Source organism: Microplitis demolitor, chromosome 7, assembly GCF_026212275.2.
Source record: "Microplitis demolitor isolate Queensland-Clemson2020A chromosome 7, iyMicDemo2.1a, whole genome shotgun sequence".
Lineage (NCBI taxonomy): Eukaryota > Metazoa > Arthropoda > Insecta > Hymenoptera > Braconidae > Microplitis > Microplitis demolitor.
In genome coordinates, this window is record NC_068551.1 from 14,993,126 (window position 1) to 15,014,294 (window position 21,169).

The 21,169-nt window shown below is 28.5% G+C and overlaps 4 protein-coding genes across 7 annotated transcripts; 1 reads left to right on the forward strand and 3 right to left on the reverse strand.

Moving 5' to 3' along the window:
• Positions 1-329: 329 nt before the first annotated feature.
• Positions 330-4,513, reverse strand: LOC103568966 (ethanolamine-phosphate cytidylyltransferase). Of its 4 annotated transcripts, none has more exons than XM_014441361.2 (7): positions 4,400-4,498; positions 4,247-4,310; positions 3,888-4,025; positions 2,789-2,968; positions 2,280-2,706; positions 1,996-2,216; positions 330-647 (listed from the first exon to the last, which is right to left on the reverse strand). In XM_014441361.2, exons 2-7 carry the CDS (start codon positions 4,288-4,290, stop codon positions 551-553), a joined length of 1,107 nt encoding a protein of 368 aa, XP_014296847.1. In that variant the 5' UTR covers positions 4,291-4,310; positions 4,400-4,498; the 3' UTR covers positions 330-550. The 4 variants fall into 4 exon arrangements, 3 of the variants coding, with proteins under 3 accessions (XP_014296847.1, XP_008544243.1, XP_053596897.1); XR_001345158.2 differs by adding an exon at positions 807-1,679 and having other exon boundaries at positions 561-647; positions 4,247-4,513; XM_008546021.3 differs by having other exon boundaries at positions 515-647; positions 4,247-4,512.
• A 593-nt stretch (positions 4,514-5,106) lies between these two features.
• LOC103568988 (uncharacterized) lies at positions 5,107-10,119 on the reverse strand. The gene is made up of 6 exons (XM_008546046.3): positions 9,963-10,119; positions 8,548-9,770; positions 8,412-8,471; positions 6,776-7,006; positions 6,522-6,695; positions 5,107-5,656 (listed from the first exon to the last, which is right to left on the reverse strand). Coding segments are annotated over exons 1-6 (1,827 nt in total). The 5' UTR covers positions 9,965-10,119; the 3' UTR covers positions 5,107-5,519.
• Positions 10,120-10,787: 668 nt separating this feature from the next.
• On the reverse strand, positions 10,788-14,061 carry LOC103568965 (uncharacterized). Its single transcript, XM_014441364.2, has 7 exons — positions 13,928-14,061; positions 13,690-13,799; positions 13,207-13,446; positions 12,884-13,121; positions 12,032-12,806; positions 11,413-11,655; positions 10,788-11,336 (listed from the first exon to the last, which is right to left on the reverse strand). Coding segments are annotated over exons 2-7 (1,815 nt in total). The 5' UTR covers positions 13,692-13,799; positions 13,928-14,061; the 3' UTR covers positions 10,788-11,019.
• Positions 14,062-19,294: 5,233 nt separating this feature from the next.
• Positions 19,295-20,605, forward strand: LOC106693483 (probable ATP-dependent helicase PF08_0048). Its single transcript, XM_014441344.2, has 3 exons — positions 19,295-19,449; positions 19,554-20,041; positions 20,406-20,605. Exons 1-3 carry the CDS (start codon positions 19,295-19,297, stop codon positions 20,603-20,605), a joined length of 843 nt encoding a protein of 280 aa, XP_014296830.2.
• The last annotated feature ends 564 nt before the right edge of the window (positions 20,606-21,169 follow it).

Below are 21,169 nucleotides of genomic sequence, written 5' to 3' on the forward strand. Positions count from 1 at the left end.
TTTAAACAATATATATACTGAGTGTTTTTAAAATTATAAAAATAAAACATTAACCTTGATTGGCCTTCACATGTCTTTGGTATTTTTTTGTTTATGTTAACTTGTATACTTTCATAAGTGAATACTTAAAAGAATCATGTAACAAAAAATAAAAATTTATTCTGACACGTATGGCGCATTAACTCTATATATTACTTTTTTTATAAAGTGAAAATTTTATTTTGTTCTGTAAAACAATCAAACTTAAATTTTATTTTATTATATAGATATGATTAACAATAATACATTTTTAATAATCTAAAGTCTTTTAAAATTCTTAAAGCGTCATCATAGGCTACTTTAAAAGAGTGAGTCTCAGAAAATCACACACGATGATTTCATTTTATTATTATTATTATCTTTTTTTAAATAATAAAAGGCAATAAATAAAAATTTAAACATTGCCGTTTGACATTCACACTTAAATAAATTGATTGTTTCATTTAAAATAATTTCCATACGGATTTAATTTTATTTAAAAAAAAAAAAAAAAAAAAAAAAGTTTTTATTTTTAATCAGATATTTCCTTTTTTTGTGATTTAATGAAGGCTTCGTGAGCAGCAATTTCTTTTTTCTCCTTTTTTAAATTTCTATCCTCGAATTCCAACCTGTAATTTAAACTACAGGTTTAAAATCACTATGAACTATATAAGAATTATTAAAATATATATATTTATCTTAATGTAAATGAACTGATAACTAAATAAATAATACTTTTAATCATTAGTTATGGACTAAATAAATTATAAAATATACTTTAAGTATACATTTCAATGCTATCAACTTCGTTATAATATACAAATAATCGTTTATAATTATTTCAAGTAAAGAATACAGTTAACTATTCGATAGCGATTCGTTAATAATATTTGAATAGTTATTTGTAACTCTTTTATCTTATCAGGTAGGAAGCAATTGTAATGTGATGTCACGATGCAAAAAAAAAAAAAAGTAATAATAAAAACAAATTAATATAAAAAGTGCCACCCGGCCATACCCGGAATGAAAAGGTATATTTCTTATTTTCAAATTATTTCAATTTTTTTCAAATATTCGAAATCATTAATTTGTTTAAAGAAATTTTTATAAAACACAAGTTTATGTAGTGAAAATTAAAGCTAATTTCACGAACTACAAGATGTATTTTACGAAATTAAGTTGTCGTTTTATATAAAATGCTATTTTTACGAAAATTAAAAAAAATTAAAACACCCACATCTTCTAAATTATTCGATCAATTTTGCTCATCTTCGAACTTGATCAAGGTAATTTCTCAAAGAACAAGCGTACTAAGTTTCATTAAGATCCGATAAAAATTGTAGCCAGCATCTGACATGGCGCGTTATATTACATGCATATTTAAATTTTTTAATTGATGGCATTTTTCGGCGTTTCTCGGCAAAATAAAACATATTACAGTAAAATTCTTTGAAAATTGCAACATGAGACCCTCTACAATAGCTATATTTCTAAAAGAAATATACCTAAAAATATTTAAAAAGAAAAAAAATAGAGATAATTATTAACAAGAATAAAGGATGTTTTATTGGAAATTTGAGCAATAACTAATTACAAAATATAAAAATGCAATGAATTATCGCTTGTTCAAGCACGCTATAATTGAATAAAGCTCCTCTGACCTAAGAGTACGTAAAGGAAAAAAAAAAGATGCATACAAATTGCTTAGACAACATAAAATTTCTATTTAAATCTAATGCTGAATCACGGAAGTAAGCATAAATAAATAATAGTATTAGTAATACATATAATACCTTAAAATAAATCAATAATTTACACTTCCGTAGCATCAGCGTCAATCAGAGATGCAAGAGCTAAATAATACAATTTTTTTTTAAATTAAAAAAAAATTTCTAACATACACTCAATTAATAATTCTTGCATCTCTTAAATATACAATAATCAATAAATACATATATATTCAATATATAATCCTACCTGTGTAAAATAATTCTTTCAATGATTTTCTCGGTTGTCATATCATTTTTACTATCCAATAATTTAAATTTATTTTGTCTTTTAGGTTCAGTATAAGGATCAGTACCGCGTTCACATGGCATTATTGGTGTTTGACCATGACAAACAACGGAAACATTAAAGTGTTCCATTAAATCTTTCGTCACTTCATAAGGCGCACCAATAACGACTTCATTGACGTACTAAAAGATGAAAAATTCAAATAATGAATAAATATATAATTAAAAATTAATCATATTTTTTACCTTGCAAGCTAGTACACTGAGAACTCGTTCATGAAGATTCATAATAGGATGATTACCACATTTGTAACGATTAACTGCTGGATCAGTGTGTAATCCAACAATTAAATAATCCCCTTCCCGTTTAGCAACTTCCAAAAAATCTAAATGCCCAACGTGGAATAAATCAAACGCTCCAGCAACATAAACTATTTTATCACCAGGTTGTGGACTCTTTCCATCACTGAATTGAATTATTTTTTGAGTTGTAGGTAAAAATTGTGAGCATCCTGTCCAGGGGCTACGAGCTGATCTATCTTGACCCATACTTTCGCTCGGTTCTCTATCTACACTGTATTCACTGTCACCTTGTTTGAAATGTTGTCTAGTCATCAGTAGCATACGTCCTACTAAATCTGTCGTTGAAACACCAGCTGTTCTTTGAACTTCTCTAATAAAGAATAAATAATTATTTATTAATATTTAAAATATAAAAATTATAAATTATCAATAAAAATAATTAAATATATTACCTATATCGACCTGCAGCTTTTACAAGATGATATGTATCAACTCCATCAGCTGTCATTGTGATGTCATCACCGTGTACACAAAAATCACAATTATATTTATCTAATGTTTCTAGAGTTGTAACGTAAGGAGCACCTTCAACAACTTCATCTACCCATTTTATACCTCGTACCATTTTGTACCTGCATCATAAAACAGCAATTAATATTTATCAACACTAATGTTATTTTTAAAATAAATAATAATTATATTTTACTGTTGAACATTTTCATTGATATTATTTTATACGCATATTAAATATCAAATAACTTATAAGTTATCAATTATTATACTATTGTAAATTGTAATGGTAGATTTATAACAATAGTTCATTTAACAAGGAAAATATCAAAAGTATATATAAACTGTTAATTATTTTTTTTCCTCATTGTATTTTACAATAGTCTATTAGAAATTTAATCGTGTCAATTATCATAATGATAAATTGTAAATAAAAATTGTCAAGCGTCATTTTCCGGTATCATTATCTACAAATTGTCATATGAAATTCTTGACATACTAAACATTAATAATTAAATTTGATATAACATATAATGCAAGCAAGCATAATATAGCTATCAAGTTAAACGTATCATGAAACCTACCGAATTACAAATTAATGACTCATTTATTGATTGTTACGATGCAATACAGAAGTCATAAATATACTATAACTTATTTAAACATTTAATTATTAGTAAGCTATATACTTTGTACAATTATTGATTTAAAAAAAAAACAGTTGAAATAAATTATACCTAGTCTCACATTTATAATTAATTAAATTATAGTTATGAAAGGTCAAGGATCCAGGATTTCCTGCTTAAGCTTATAATGCATATTACTTTAAAGAAATATTAAACTTTGACCTTTTGGAGTTATAATTTTACAATTGTGTTTCCACTGTTAAATATTAAGTCAAGTAATTATGATAATTATTATTTTAAAGAGTTTGGATAAAAATATACTTTAAATAGTCAACTAAACGAGTTTTAATTTTTTATCGTAATGTTAAATATTAACTAATTGTTTAAAATATATTATATTGAAAACATTTAATACCTTTCCTCTTGTGTAAAAACCGGTGGTCCTTTATGTTTTGATATTTCTTCATCAGTATGTACTCCAACAACTAAATAATCACCAAGAGCTTTAGCTTGTCTCAGAGAATTAGCATGTCCAAAATGTACCATGTCATAACTATAAATAAAAGTTATTTAATATTTATTATTACAATCATAAATCACTTTATTACTAAAGTAAATTATTTTTTGTAATAAAAGTCTTAATATAATGAGCAATAAATAATAAAATTAAAAATAATATATAATTGGATGGCTGAACGATGATAATGAAAAAAAAAAAAAAATAATAAATTATTTAAATTACTATTATTTGAATGAAATATTATTGATGCTTACCATCCATCACACCATACACGAACTTCTTTACGTTTTTCACTCATATTTGTATAAAAATATAGATCTATTTTTATATTAATAAATTAATTAAAATTATTCATAAGTATTGTAATTAAAAAATAAATAATAATTTAATTTTTAGTAAATAAATACTTTAAATAAATTAACCAGAGTACAAATCAAATGTATTTAATACATTCAATTAAAAAAAGTGACGTCGAAACACACGGAGAACTGAAGCCGAACTGAAATGAATCGAGTGCTGCCAGTTATTCCTATGTACTGCGCATTAACGTCATCTATTTCTACGCATATGACGTCATTAAGCGACAATTTTTTATTTTAAAAGTGTAAAATCATTTAATATAAGGTTGATTCCATTTTTTTATTTTTCCTCAATAGTCTTTTTATTTATTTTTTTTTTGACACAACGTGATATGCAAATCAAATGAATTTTTTTTATTATTCATATTTTTTTAAACGAATAATTACATGCGGACATTAAAATGTAAAAAAAGCACAAGGTATAATTAGCTCAAGGTTTTGTTTATGTTTTTATTTTATTTTTTGATCTAGTTGAAACTGATAGTAAAGTCAATTTTCATAATGTCTAGACTTTTAAATGAACATTACATACAAGATGAAACAGACGCAATTAAATAATTTTTCTATGATATATGAAAGTTTTATATTATTTTAAGAGATATGACGCGTGGAGCGTGACTCTGACCATGTCGGATGATTTCCGATAACGGTAGGCCCAATCGAATCTTGAGTATTCCTTCTCGGGTATCCCGAGAGCTACTATCAGTTTTTCTTTTTTTTCCAAATTCTTATCAATAAAGAAATAATAATCAATCAACTATATAATTCTAATTTATTATTTATTTCACTGATACATATTTGCTTATATTTACTTATTTATTTACTTATTTATTTATTTACTTATTTTAAAGATATTATTATTTGATCGCGTTAAGCGTGCATTTATAAATACATTGGGCGAATGTAAAAAAAAGTCGTATTTAACCTTTTTTTCTTCCTCGTGTTATTTTTTTAAATCTTCCACAAATAGAATAATACATTCTAACTTGTTTGATTAATCTATAAATTAATCATTTATTTGTTATTTTTGTTTTTATTCTAAATAAAAAATATTCTATGTACTTCCATTGCATATTGACTGCAGTAATTAATTCAAATTCAATTGCTGACGCTCTATCTTTTGGATGATTAATTAATTTGTTTATTTCAACAATTAAACTTTATTTCATCAATAACCATTTCGTTGATTGTAAGAATTAGTATTTCCGTATGAGTTGCCATTTTGATTATAACTATTTGAATTACCACCTCCATAGTTATTTGATGGAAAAGGTTTGTTGTTATAATTATTTCCGCTCATGCCACCTTTAATAGAAAAATTGTATTTGATTTATAATTCTATAAATAATATTATAAGTTGAATATATATTAGGGTGGTTGTTAAAAATTAAATTTTCTCTGGCGCCCCATAAAAAGCTTCTTTTTAGTGAAAAATTAAGTGGGGAATTTGGTTTTTTCTTTTTAAGTAGAAAGAATACGTGCTTCAGGACGATCGAAGTTTATTTTTCGAAACAATCGCGATTTTTTTCAAATATCTCATGAAATATGCAGATTAAAGGAGAAAGTCAGAAAAACTATTTTGTAGAAACTTAAATTCTTGACAAAAAAGGTCATATTCATTTTTTATTTTTTATAAAATGTGTATTTATGAAGATATTTTAAGAAAACTTTTTTTTAGATCTCATGAATTGAGCGTTTTAAGGATTCTGAATGTTGAAAATAATACTTTTCTAAGTATATAGAAACTATGACAAGTATTAATGATTGATATGTTACGAGTTACGTTGTTTATATTTAAGAAAAAACGCTATTTTTAACATTCGCAATCCTTTAAATACTCAATTAGTAAGATCTAAAAAAGTTTGTTTAAAATATCTTCGTAAATAGACATTTTATAAAAAAATGAATGTCTTTTTTTGGTAAGAACTTAATTTCTTACAAAATTATTCCTGCTATTTTTTCCTTTAATTTGCATATTTCATGATATTAAAAAAAACCGCGATTATATCAAAAAATGATCGTCCTGAAGCACGTGTTCTTTTTACATAAAAAGAAAAAACCAAATTCCCCACGTACTTTTTCACTAAAAAGAAGCTTTTTATGGGGCGTCTGAAAAAATTTAATTTTTAACGACCACCCTAGCATATATAAATAAAAAATTTATATTAACCTGCATTATTTCCACCCCATTTATTACCACCAGCTCCAATGCCACGATCTCCTCCATTATTACGATCAAATCTGTTTCTATCACCAGAATCTCGACCACCTCGAGATCCACCACCACGTGAATTACCACCACGTGGTCCACCTCCACCTCCATTTCTTCCCGAAAACCTTCCTCCTGAATTATTAAAAAAAATTGTTTTTATTTTTCCTTTCTTTTATAAAATAAAAAGTTGCTAATATTTATAAATGAATTACTTTTAAATGCATTTGGATTTCTTGAAAGTTCGTACAACTTTGGATTGACAACTTGTTTGGCTTCTTCTAAAACTTGAATCAAATCACTGGCTTTGTGTGCATTGTTAGGAGTAAAAAAAGCATACGCTGTTCCAGTTCGTCGTGAACGTCCAGTACGTCCAATACGATGAACATAGTCTTCAGAATTCGATGGATAATCAAGATTTATGACAAACTTGACATCTTCAACGTCTAATTACATTAAATATTATTATAAAAGAAATAATGATTAGAAATTGTTTCTCTTGTGGTGCAATCGAAATCATAAAGCAATTTTTTTAAAAGCATAATGACTGATGTGAACTTGTAAACTATGAAAATAGAATTTTAAATTAATAATAAAAATTTTAACAAAAAAATTATTTTAAATAAATTTTTAAAATAACTGTTGGTATTTAAAATTGAATGAATACATAAAATAAAATTCTGTTTACATGGTATACAATCAGCAGAAGTGAATCGACCACAAAGAGCAACCACATTTAAATTACCTGTTGATTTTAAAGGCTGGAATGTAAATACATTTGTTTGGAAATGTATAGGAATCAGAGCTCAGATGGTTGTCAAGTCTCGCATGAGAGATTAGCGAGCTCTAGATTAATGCATTAACAATTTCACACCCGTCTCTCCCGCACCAAAGTATGGATCTTTGTTGGATTTTATCTGAATCTCAGTTTCAGTCCAATAATTCATTGATACGTTGTAGTTGAAGTATAAGAAACAATAATATCTCAATATATTTATTCCCTATATAATAAATTTTATTGCAATGTCATGAATTGTATGGACGACTTATTTAATGAATGAATGATTATTTTATTGCTAAATAAAAATGTTAATTATTTTTGAGTCAATTGTCGCCAATGGATTTCATGAGCATTGCAGAAGACAGTTGATTGATGCTGTTTTTTAACTTAAATTAAAAATATAATTGATGTATTCCACAAGTGTTCGTCTTGATTAGATGCCCTAACATTAACTTCCATACTTTGGACCGTCGCAGGTACAGAGCGAGAGTGTGGTAACAAGTGGCACGGTTGATACCGAGGCACAGCGTAATGTTAGCTTGTTGCGAGGGGACAGCAACCAGCAGTCACACCTCGTTCAATTATTTTTTCCAAAGCAAGCTCTTCCAGAGTTCTTATCATTGATAAAACTCCGTCGCATGTGCCTCTGAAAACACATAGAACAGCATGTTATTACCAGACTGACAAGACTTGTCTCGTTCTGAACAAAAGATAAATAAAAAAAAAAAAAATAAAAAGTAGACAAATCGAAAAATACCCTCACTAACATCTTACCTTCCGCATTTTTTATCTCAATTACCTGTAAATTATCCAAATATTCTTTTTATCTATTTTAATATATATATTGATAAATAATAAAGTTCTTAATAATTGAATAATTTTTGATTCCCTGCACTAAGTTTTATATATTGTTGTCTGTTTAAAAAGCTTAATAGAGCACCAGCGTCAATCAGTCTGGCATATGCCGTTATCCGTGGCCACATTTACATTTGGACTGTTAATTAACGCGGTAATAACCATCGCAGCCCGACCCTTACATCTTATTTAATCGCTTGTCAATATATTCTTACCTAACCCACGTGCTGCAACATCCGTAGCTACTAAAATTGCAGATCGACTACTGCGAAATTCTAAAAAAAATTAAATTCAATATAAATTCACAATTAATTACAATCTAAATATATAATTATGTAAAATAAAACTTACGATTAAGAACGTAATCTCTTTCTTGCTGACTCTTGTCACCATGAATACCAATCGCTTGCCATCCATATCTATTGATAGCACGTGTAATATCATCAACTTTTCTTTTAGTCTCAACAAATATAATTGTTTTATTTTCTGGTTCATTTGAAATTTCTTCTAATAATTTCATAAGCTTACTTTCTTTCTCATACTCTTCACACACATCAACGATTTGCAGAATATTATGATTTGCAGACAAAGTCAATGAACCAACATTTATTTGTATATAGTTTGTTAAAAATTCTTCAGCTAAATTTTTAACTTCTTTTGGCCATGTTGCTGACCACATAAGTGTCTGTCTATCAGGACGTATTTGTTCAACAATTTTTCTTATTTGTGGCTCAAATCCCATATCTAACATTCTATCGGCTTCGTCAAGTACTAAATATGTGCATCGTCGTAAATTAGTCGTACCGCGTTCTAAGAAATCAATTAAACGTCCTGGTGTTGCAATACAAATTTCTACACCGCGTTCAAGATCACGTGCTTGTGGTCCTTTAGGTGCTCCACCAAATATACATGTATTTCTTATTTGTGATGAAACACCAAAATCAGCAGCAACTTGTTGGATTTGTTGTGCAAGTTCTCTAGTTGGTGCTAATACAAGCGCAATAGGACCATCGCCTCTATTTAAACGTGGTTGATTATTTATGTGTACAATTGCTGGTAAAATATACGCCAAAGTTTTTCCTGAACCTGTTTGTGCTATACCGACCATATCACGACCAGAAAGTGCAATAGGCCAACCTTGTGCTTGAATTGCTGTTGGTTGATCAAAACCTTGTCTACGTAATTCAGTTAAAATATAATCAGGAAAACCACCATCTTCAAAATATATATTTGGACCTGGTACCGTTAAACCTTTAACTGTTATTTCTCTATTAGAACGATAAGTCTCAACAGCATGCGACGAACGTGTCATACAACTTGTATGTGGTTGATAAAAATCTTTACAAAATGGCTGGAGACTATTCATATCCCAACGTGGTTTTCGTAATCTTTCACCTGGTTGACGATTTTTAAATGAGTTACCACCACCAAATCCACCACCATCACGATTACCTCCGACATTTCCATAACGAGATCCACCATCTCTATTACCACCAAAACGACCACCTCCAGGTCCACCTCGTCCTCCACCTCCATTTCCTCGCCTATCGTTTCGATCACGATCACGAAAAGCCCTGTCAAATTTATTTATTTTATATTATTCGTGATTCAATACTTTTAAAAATAAACATTTATTTAACTATATATTTAATGAATTTTTAGTTCTAATTCTGTATACAATAACTGTATATATTGTGACAGAACTTTTTTTTTTATTGAAAACAATTAAATCTAAAAATATTTTAATATTTATTTATGATACTTACATGTTTATATAACTTAATTAATTGGAAATTAAAGTTTTTGTAAACTTTATTTACTTTAAAAATTTAATTATTTCTTAACAATTGATATGAACGCGTCACAAGTGAATTAAGTCTTGTCTGGACTTACTCTGTCTAAACGTCAATGGCGGAAAAGTAGTACACAAAGTAGTCCCTCAATTATTTATTTCACTTAATAATTATTAAAAATCAAAATTAAATATCTAAAAAATTTAATTATTGAATGATTAAAAAATACAAATAATTTTGAAAATTTATATATATACCTGAAATAAATATAATATATTATTTAAAATTTCTTATTTAGGTATGTGGATCAATATGAATGAAAAGAGTAGGAGTTGAATGGACGAATCACAAGCATGGATTTTTGGCGGTTAGTTTAAATTTTTAGTTTCAAGTTATGAAATAAATTGAAGGGTATTTTTTTATTAATTGCAAGTTCTTTATTCAACAGTTTAATTCTAAATTCAGTCACAGATCACAGAAACTTGGAATTTGTTATGAATTAAATCCCACATTAATACGAAGTTAAATTTTAAATTAAATTATTAAATATATATACTTATTAATGTAGTTATAAATATACTGTGAGATGAATTAACAAAACAAAGAAAAAATAACAAGTTGATTTAAACAGCTATGTTTATAATTAATATTTTTTAAAAAGTACGTTAGATTGATATTTAAATATAAATAATAATGAGTGTGAATGTAGCAGACATCAGACAAATTTAAAATTATTAATAAATAAAGTAAATAATTTAAAAAATAATATTTATAAAAAATGCGCTTATTAACTTCAAAACTTTTCAAATGCACATTTTTTGAAAATTTTATTTTATTAATTATTTACTCTATTTATCAATAATTTTAAATTTGTCTGATGTCTGCCACATTCACACTCATAAATAATAAAGATACTGTAAGTATTTTTGTTTGAGAATTACACACAGTTTGTGATTATTTAAACTAAATGTTATAATAATAAATGAGTGTGCAATTACTATCATTATCTATGTGTTTTTTTTTTTTTTTTTTAATAAGAATTTGGTGCAGAAAAATTGCAATCGTATCCAGTGTCATTGTTATGATAAGCAGGATTATTTTGTACGTAGTTTCTTTGAGTATTATAACCATACGAATAATTTTGACCAGATGATTGTTTCGTAGATTGATTGTTATAATTTGATCCTGGATAAGAATTATTACCAGATTGATAAGACATTCCACCTCGGTAATTATTGTTATTATTATTACCGCCTCGGCCTTTTCCATTATTTTCATAGTTACCCGGACGTCTATTATCCATTCTTTCATTTACTCTTGGAATTTGGGCACCGTATTTTTTAGCACCTAATTAGATAAATTTAATAAATATAAAAGTTTATATTTTATTACTGTTATTTACATATTTAAAAGTAAAAGTAACCTTTGCCAGCAAGGTTTGCAGACTTAGCGAGTTCTGCCATTTCACTGAGACGTGGATTTATGTTTTGACCAGCTTCACGTAATACTGCAATTAAATCTTCAGCATGTTTCATATTGTGTGTTGTAAAAAATGCATATGCTGTCCCTATCTGACGTCTTCGACCAGTACGTCCAATACGATGAATATAATCTTCTGATGATGATGGATAGTCAAAATTTATAACGTATTTTACGTCGTCAACATCTAAAAAATTTTTTCGTAATTTTAAATATTTCATTCTTTATTTTATTTCAAAGAATTTTATATTTAAAAGTACTAAAATGAATTCTTAATATCACAAACATCTATCATAATTTAATTATAAGCGAAAGAAAAAATAAGAATGATGTCATTGTAATAATCCTTAAAGTAATCGTATTAGAGATACATAAAAAAATTCCTGAGCATTATAAAGGAAATTTTATAGAAAAATGATGAATGAATTATTAATGAATTTTTAATCAGTTATTAAGAAAGGAAAATTCTTAAACATTATGATGTATTGTTATAAACTTTTTAAAAATAAAATATTGACTAAAAAATAAATGATAACTAAAAATATAAATTATTTCAAATTTACCTAAACCACGAGCTGCTACATCAGTCGCTACGAGTATTGGTGCTCGTCCACTTCGGAACTCCTGTAAAACATGATCTCTCTCATGTTGATTTTTGTCACCATGAATACTCAAAGCCATCCATCCATCTCTTCTTATATTTCTTGTAATATCATCAACTTTTCTTTTGGTTTCAACGAAAATAATTGTTTTATTTTCTTTCTCAGTGCCAATTTCTTGTAACAGACGCTGTAATTTAATATCTTTTTCAAATTCTTGGCAAACATCAATTATCTGAATAATATTATGGTTGGCAGACAATGTCAATGACCCAATATTTAATTGGGTATAATTAGTCAAAAAATCTTCAGCCAAAGCACGAACTTCTTTTGGCCATGTTGCTGACCACATAAGAATCTGACGGTCAGGTCGAATTTGTTCAATTATTTTACGTATTTGCGGTTCAAATCCCATATCTAACATTCTGTCTGCTTCATCAAGTACTAAATAAGTGCATCGACGTAAATTTATTGTTTCTCGTTCAAGAAAATCAATCAATCTCCCAGGTGTAGCAATACATATCTCAACACCACGTTCAAGATCATTAACTTGAGGTCCTTTGGGTGCCCCACCAAATATGCATGTATTTCTTACTGACGCTGTTTCGGAAAAATAATTAGCTACTTCTTGAATTTGTTGAGCTAATTCTCGAGTTGGTGCTAAAATTAAAGCTATTGGCCCATCTCCAGGATTCAACTGAGGTTGATGAATAATATGAACAATCGCAGGTAAAATGTACTGGAAAAAATTTTAATTGTTAGTTTAAAGAAAAAAAAAAAGGATAAATTATGACATAAATATTTGTTATTTCTTACTCCTAAGGTTTTTCCTGAGCCAGTTTGAGCAATTGCAACGAGATCTCGACCACTAAGAGCAATAGGCCATCCTTGAGACTGAATAGCTGTTGGCTGTGTAAATCCTTGTTTTTTAATTCCTTCCATAATGTAGGGAGGAAAATTACCCTCCTGAAAGTGCTGGATTGGATTAGGAACGTTGTTTCCTTTTACAGTTATTTCAGCAGTCTGACGAAATTTATTTATTTCATCGGGTGATCTATCAATAGTATAAATTTTAATCAATTAAAAAAAAAAAAAAAACAAATTATTTTCTTATTTCTTGACGGAAAATAATTTCAAACCTCCTTGTTACAGATGGATGTTCAACGTAAAAATCTTTTTTGACTGGTTCTAAAGACGTTATATCCCAACTCAATTTCTTTAAGGCACTCCCGGGTATTTTGCCTTTTACTCCTCCGCTGTTATTGCCTCCACGACCAATGAATCGATTATTGCCATAATTGTTATTATCATTTGAACCACGTTCATTTCTGTTATTTCCATTACCACGGCCTCTGCCTTGATCTCGATCACGATGAAGCCTAATAAACAATATAAATTATTTATTAAAAAAAAATTATAATAATAATAAAAATACAATTCACATTATAAATGAATAGTATTAAGAATGGGTCATGTTGCATTGATTACTAATGATTATAAAACCAATAAAAATTAAAAAAAAAATGGCTGCATTTTACGTAATTATGAAGAGAATTATAATTTAATAGAAAGTAAAATGAAAATTTTAACATTTAAATAAAAAACTGTCACCTGGTACTTACATTATTTAAGCTGAATAATTCACCTGACAACAGATTATTTTTATTTTTTCTTATATATGTACCGTAGTGTATAACGCGTAATCAATGACACATTGATGGACGACTAAACACTAAACAAAAAAAAAATGTTAACAATATTTTATTTTTTTGTCGTAAAAAAAATTTTTATAACTATTATTTATAATAATATTTAGAATTAGATAAGTTTATATTCAAAATAATAAATTCTAATAATTACAAAAGATATAATAGTAAATGATATTTTGGATTAAGCCGGCAATCCCGCCAGCTTTGGTCACTTTCGATAGACTTCCGAAAGTAGTTCCCTATAAACGGTTGCTATAGTGACTGCGTATTGATTGTTGTATAGCCGCCTGGTTGACTATAATAAAAGATGTTCTTTTAATTCGCCCTTAGGAACTTGGAGGCGTTCAACTAGAGGAGAATATTTTACATGACAGCGCGCGAAATATAATTTGAATTTGAATTTAAAACAAATATTTTATTGTAGGTTTTACTTTTAACTAAATAAAACTAATGGTTTTATTGAGGAAAATAACAATTATATTTATTTATATACACAATATAACAATATATAACAATTATATTTATTTATATTTATTCATATACTTTTCACAAACTGCTTGTATCATATATAGACTTATATATGGGCTTATAATAGCCAGGTACATGGAAAAAAAATTCGACGAAAAATTTCAATATTACTATCGTAATCCTGGACTATAATTTTATTATCTGTAACTTTCAAATAGATGATACGAAAATTTACAGTTTCTAAGAGAATTTTTACTATTCACCATCGTAATTTCATTAAGAGTTTGTTGTATAAAATTCAATAAGAAATATTACAATCTTACTATCGTAAATAGTAAAAGAATAAAAAATAAGATTGAATTATAATATTTATTCTTTTATTCTTCCTCTTAATTTACAGTGCTGCCTCTATGTTTTTACAATACAAGCCACAAAAATTACGATAATTCGATTGTAAATTTTCTGAAATGGTATAGTATATGCCAACTGGAGCGTTTATTTAAGTTAAGTAATACCATAAAGTTTTCTTGATTGTAAGTTCATCACAGACTGGAGGATCAGACTACAATCCAGCAATCACCAAAGTTAAGCAGCATCGGTGTAAGACATTAATTGGACGGGTGACCTCGTAGTAAAGTAGTGGGCAACGGATATTAATTTTTTTTTTTTTTTTTTTTTTTTTACTTAAATTTAACCGACATTTATATTGATAAAGACAATAAATCCTAATTAAATTACTTAATTAATAATTTACAGATATTTTAAATGAGATTCTAAAAATGACTATATTCGTTCATGCATGATCATATATGATTATATATAATCAGATCTGGCCAATTTTTGGATCCAATTATATATAGATGATTATATATGATCATATATAAATAGATCTGATCATATATAAATAGATCAAGTTATATATGATCAGACCTGGCCAATTTTCGGATCATATATAGACAATTATGCATGATCATATATGATTAGACAAAATCTTTTTTCATCGGGGGGAGAGCAAAAAATTGAAATCAAATTTTTTTGTGTATTAGACGTCCCCGAGATGTCAAATCTTTGATAATCATATTAAGAAATAAAAACACATAAAACAAGTAAAAATTTTGCGATTTAAGGGGGACCACTAGTGTGACCGTCTGAAAAAACGATAATTTTGAGAATATAATATAAACTTTTTGAACCAAAAAATTAAAAATTCAGCGTGTTATTCACAATGCTAAAAACAGTCCCCCACTGATGCTGCCGTGATAGCGACCTTCTCAGTGGATGAAATAGAAAAAACCAAAAAGTTTATTAAACTAGAAGGTATTTTCCATACCATTTTCCTCGGGCTACGAAAAAAATTTAAATTTAACGAAATCGATCGGATGATTTGTCTTCGAGTTATAACCGCAGCAATTTTGAAAAATTTATTTTCGAGAATCGATAAGCGGCGGCCCTTCAGATAGCTGTAACTCACAAAAACTATTCGAGACATGCAATTGAAATTTTATTATGTTATTTTTGAAGGTATAGACTGTCGAAATATGCAAAAAAAATTGATTTTTCGAAATTTCACACTAGTGGTCCCCCTTAAGAATAAAAATATGTTCATTTGAGAAAAATAATTTTAATATAAGATAAAGATTTCAAGATAATTATTTACTTGGTGCCAGAAAATTTTGATTTTCTGAATCGTTAAAAAAAATTTTTTTTGTATTAAGAATAATTTTCTTAGTTCAAGTTAACTGTATTTTCTATGTAAAGAAACTAAAATTTGAAAAACGCACTTCACTGAAAAAAAAAATTTTGTTGTCATAACATAAGTTAGGGTTATACGCAGCGATTAATTATGACAACAAAATGATACTGATGTTTAACGCAATAAAATGACAGTTGTTATGGTATAATGTTAAAAATTTCTATGGTAATTTTACAACAAAGGTGTTGGCAGTCAATTGCCAATGCAGTTTTATGATTTAATAAAACCAGTGTTGTAATTTTACAACACATTTTTTTACAATTTTTGTTTTGGAAAATTGCAAAGAAAAGTACTAATCTTACTTAACAGATAATAAAAACAGGTTTGTCAATTTTACATAACAAATGTTGTAATTTTCGAAAATAATTCAAATGGAAATTATTTGTAGTTATAAAATATTAAGAGCTCAAACTTTACCAGAATTTTTTTTTCATCATCTTTAACCATATTTTCACGATAACTAAAGAAAGAAAAATTAGTTTTTTTTTAGCCTACCCTAATAAATAATTACCTACCGTAACAAGTAACGATATCGAATGTTCGGATTAAAGTTACCAAGTGTGACTGTTGATGTGAAAGTTGGTGTGATTGTTGATGAGTAGTGAACGTCTGGATCTGAGTAAGGAGCTGTGATTGTAGATGTGACTTTCGTTCGGTACTGCAGGACTGAATTGGAGTATGAAGGTGTGTTCATTCGTGTCCATGGTGGTGTGACTAATCGGGTGAATGTTGATGCGGCTGTTGTTTCGCATTGCATGGCAAGATCGGAGTAAGGTGTTACACTCCGTGTTATAGTTGGTGTATTCATTCGAATGAATGTTGACTTGACTTCTCGTGTGAATTTTGAAGAGACTTTAGGTTCTTCATCAACTATTACCAAGTCTGTTGATAAAATTGATTTAGGTGATGGTGATAAGGAACGTGGTAAAGTTCGAGTAGGAGATAGATTAGCAAAATCAAATTTTCCTGGATCTTCTGAGTATTCACCGGATTCCATTTCATCGACTTCGTTTTTTTCGTCAAACGGGACCATTGTTTTATTGAGGATTAACTTCCTGTTGGCAAACACCTTATTCATGGCTGAATTAAAAGCCGATGCATTTATTTTAGTTTCCATTTTTTGATTTACCAAATCTAAAATAAAACGATTAAATTAATATTATTTATTTAAGACGCGTTTTCATTTGTTTCTCTATTCGCACTCAACTGGATAAACGGTACTATCTCTGTTGCACTTGTACATTAAATAGGAACTTTGTCCAAGCTTTTCTCGTAAACAAATGGAAGTTATCAAAAAATTCAAGTGCACTTCGCTAGTTCATAGAGTAAAGCATCGGGTCTGTGTCTTTATTTTGCGTTTAGAGCTTTTATTTCAGAGAAAAGCTGGGACAAAATTATCTGAAAACCGTTCTTAAGTAAATAGAAATTTCAAATGTTTAGAAATGATAAATCTTTACCGAAAAGTGATCGCTAAATTTTTGGGTGAAGTTTTAAATTGCCCCGAAAGCCTTTAACGGACATAAATTTGCAGTTAGCACCAAACATTTGCACTAAAATGTTGCTTGTCGATTTTTTCCAATCACCATCTTGCTCGAAGAGAAGATCAAAGCTCGTAAAAAGCGATTTACTCATAAAACAGCCTGAGTTAGGATATATTTCTACCTATAAAAAAAAAAGAAAAATTAATATTTAAGCATGCTATATTTCGTTTTAATATTTTAACCGTTAAAGAGATTGAATTTATAAAAATATTTTATATTTTATACCTTCTCGGCAGAATTAGTTAAAACTTCTTTAGTTAGCTGTGAAATAAATTTTATTAAAATAAATCTTAACAATAATATTTATTTGAAAGAATGTATTATACTTTTGACACTTTCTGAACAATAATCCCCTGTTCTGATTTCAAGGAATACTCCATTGATGCTAAAATAAATTTTTGGAAGGCCAAATTCTCAGTTGTAACTAAAACAATAATAGGAAATAAGTATAGATCTATTGTAGTTTAATCTATACACGGAAAAAAATAGGCGCTGCAACAGGACGCAGTCCTGTGACAGCAACAGGAGAAATCCTGTGGAAGCAACAGGACAAAATCCTGTTGTAGCAACAGAATTTTCATGTGACAACAACAGAAAAAATCCTGTTGCAGCAACTGGATAATTCCTGTGGGAGCAACAGGAGCAAAAAAAAAAAAACAAATATACAAACCACCAGGAATGAAACAGACATTTTTTGATGATACCATATCTCATATTTCATCGTCTTCATTATTTTCATCATTAAGGCTTGAATTTATTTCGCGAGATTTTAATTTTATTGATATAGCTTTGTCTTCAATAAGTTCACTTGATAATTGACTTTTATTAATACTTTTTTTTGGTATCTCCTTTACATATTCTGCTAGCCGTTTTCGTTCCAGTCCTACCTATTTTACCTACGTTTGTTTTTTATTTTATTTTTTTTTCCGGAACTGAATCGTCTATTAAAAATGATTTGTTTTTAATAATTTCTTCTCCACGTTTTTTTTCCACGCTTCTTTTCCGATTTATCTCTTCTTTCTTTTCTTCTATTAAAGCTACTCTTTGAGCTAATATTTTTTTAGAGAACGCTTTTTTAGTGCGAAGAAAATTGTTATGGTAATCTTTACATTTTTTTTAGAGAAAAGAAATTAAATTCTATCTACTAAATAAATAAAGTCAAATAGAACTTACTGCTCATACGAATTAGTCGGGCATCAAGATGCAGCGTTTTATTTTTATTTTCTTGATATTTTAATCGCACTGTTGCTCCTTCATAATGAAATGCTACTGGAATTTTTGTAGTTTCTAATGTTTGGATATTTTTGGATTTTATCCAATAAACTAAAGTAAACTTTTTTGACATTTTAGTTAAAATTAAACTTTATGAATTAAATATTATAAATATTAAGTCAAATTATTTAAAAACCAACTGTCAAATTTTAATCGACTGTCAACTTTTCGAACGTAAAAAACAACGCGCGTAATAACATTATTACATATAAACAAATAATTAAATAAATATATATATATATATATATATATATATATATATATATATTTGTAGTCTTCTTGTTTATACACATTCTAACCCACATGTTTTAATGAGAGTAAATGTAGCAGTTATCAGAGAAATTTAAAACTATAAATAAATAGAGTAAATAATTTAAAAAATAATATTTATAAAAAGGGCACTTATTAATTTTTTAATTTTTTGAATGCGATGTCTGCTAGATTCACACTCATCATGTTTTAACGGATTATTAATTTAATAAAAATGAGGAAAAGATTCGACGAGCTTACTGAAAGTGCAAAAAATAAATTTATTAAACGTATAAAAGTATTAGACGATAAAAAATCATGTGGACTTAATGTCACCGAACTAACACCGAGAGTACAAAATGCAACTACACTTAGGCATCGTGAAAACAGGTAAGGCCATTGCATTATGACTTCGATATCTTGTTGCAAATTGGTTTCTGCTATATATGTATATCTATATAACTCACAAAAGTACTCAAGAATTTTTTTTACAGAATTCTAGACGACACTAAACTCCCGTCTACGTCAAAAGAAAATGATGTTCAAGTAGTGATTGAGGAGCCAATGGACGAAACTCTATCAAATGGAATGCTAATGGTCGATGATAATTTAAATCTAGAAAAAGACATTAATTATCTTAATTTAGGGGTTGATAACTATCGAGAAACAATAGAACAAGAAGGTGGAGACGATAAAGATGACCACAACTATGACGATAATGGAGATAATAACGGAGCTGATGAAGAAAAAGAAGAAGACGACAGCGGCGATAACGAAGACGACGACGAAGAAGAAGACGACAGCGGTGATGACGATGACGACGACGACGACGATGAAGAAGAAGAAGAAGATGACGGTGAAGGAAACGAAGAAAAAAGAGATATTAGAAATGATAATTTATATAACAATAATGATTTAAATTATGAAGATGAATCGTACGAACGACCTGTTTACGAAGGTTCGCCGAGAACAGTTGCTGAGAGTATGATGGTTATGATGAGCTTAGCCTTGAAACAATCTTTCTGACTCATGTATTGATGATATTTTTGAAGCCATAAGCTTACACTGTCCAAAACAAAATTTACAAAAAATTAATTTGTATTATTATAAAAAATTTTTCAGACAAGGGGATTCTACACAAAAAACGATATTTTTGTCCCACGTGTACTTCTCCACTAAAAAACAGTCAGACATTTGTGCCGTTTGTAAAAAGAAAATGAAAGCTTGATATTTCGTAACTCTCTCAATTGTAGAACAAACTCAGATGATTTTGAATAGACCTGATAATTATAATGCTATTTTTCAAAATTGCAATCAAAATGAAAATAACCCGAATATTCTTAAAGACTTATCTGACGGCCTTGTATACCGAAAACAACAGGAATATTTTTCAGACTTAGGTGCATTATCTTATACCTGGAATACTGATGGTGTACCGGTATTCAAGAGTTCGCAAGTTTCTGTATGGCCATTTTATTTACGGATAAATGAATTGCAATATGCGATGAGGATTCGCAGAGAAAATATTATTCTCGCTGGGTTATGATTCGGGAATGATAAGCCGATACCTAATTTATTTCTTGAAGCGTTTGAACCGGAATTAAATATTTTATTTAAAGGAATTAACATAAAATTAACTTGTAGTGATCGAGTAATTTTCATTAGAGCTATATTATTATGTGGTACATGCGATTTACCGGCAAAATATTCCTTTTTAAATTTTCAACAACACACGGAAAAATTGAAACCCGACTGGTTCCTGTGCAGCACCCGACTGAGTCGTGTGCAAGAAAAAACTATGGGCAAGTACACGACTGGTTCTGGTGCGCACCCGAACCAGTCGTGTCTAGCACCGGACTGATTATGGTGCTGCCGTTGTAGCGGTTCGGGTGGCGCACCAGACTGAGTATGGTGTTAGACACGACTGGTTCGGGTGCGCACCAGAACCAGTCGTGTACTTGCCCATATTTTTTCTTGCACACGACTCGGGTGCTGCACAGGAACCAGTCGGGTTTCAATTTTTAGTTGAAATTTTTATACATAGCCATGTATATATTGGAAATTTTAATATATGGCCGTATGTAATGCATTTTCTCGGACAATTAGTAAT

Excerpts from the sequence above, each read along its gene's own strand:
- LOC103568988 (XM_008546046.3), bottom strand. Across the intron at positions 8,472-8,547 it reads AAGAGATTACGTTCTTAATC|AATTTCGCAGTAGTCGATCT; the intron begins GTAAGTTTTATT and ends AATTTTTTTTAG. Across the intron at positions 7,007-8,411 it reads TGTTGCAGCACGTGGGTTAG|ACGTTGAAGATGTCAAGTTT; the intron begins GTAAGAATATAT and ends TAATGTAATTAG.
- LOC103568966 (XM_014441361.2), bottom strand. The coding sequence starts at position 4,290 with ATGAGTGAAAAACGTAAAGAAGTTCGTGTATGGTGTGATGGATG. Across the intron at positions 2,969-3,887 it reads GTTTTTACACAAGAGGAAAG|GTACAAAATGGTACGAGGTA; the intron begins GTATTAAATGTT and ends TTTATGATGCAG. Across the intron at positions 2,217-2,279 it reads TCAGTGTACTAGCTTGCAAG|TACGTCAATGAAGTCGTTAT; the intron begins GTAAAAAATATG and ends TTCATCTTTTAG.
- LOC103568965 (XM_014441364.2), bottom strand. Across the intron at positions 12,807-12,883 it reads GCTCAGGAAAAACCTTAGGA|TACATTTTACCTGCGATTGT; the intron begins GTAAGAAATAAC and ends AATTTTTTCCAG. Across the intron at positions 11,656-12,031 it reads TGTAGCAGCTCGTGGTTTAG|ATGTTGACGACGTAAAATAC; the intron begins GTAAATTTGAAA and ends AAAATTTTTTAG.
- LOC106693483 (XM_014441344.2), top strand. The coding sequence starts at position 19,295 with ATGAGGAAAAGATTCGACGAGCTTACTGAAAGTGCAAAAAATAAATTT. Across the intron at positions 19,450-19,553 it reads CTTAGGCATCGTGAAAACAG|AATTCTAGACGACACTAAAC; the intron begins GTAAGGCCATTG and ends TTTTTTTTACAG. Across the intron at positions 20,042-20,405 it reads GCCGAGAACAGTTGCTGAGA|ACTTATCTGACGGCCTTGTA; the intron begins GTATGATGGTTA and ends ATATTCTTAAAG.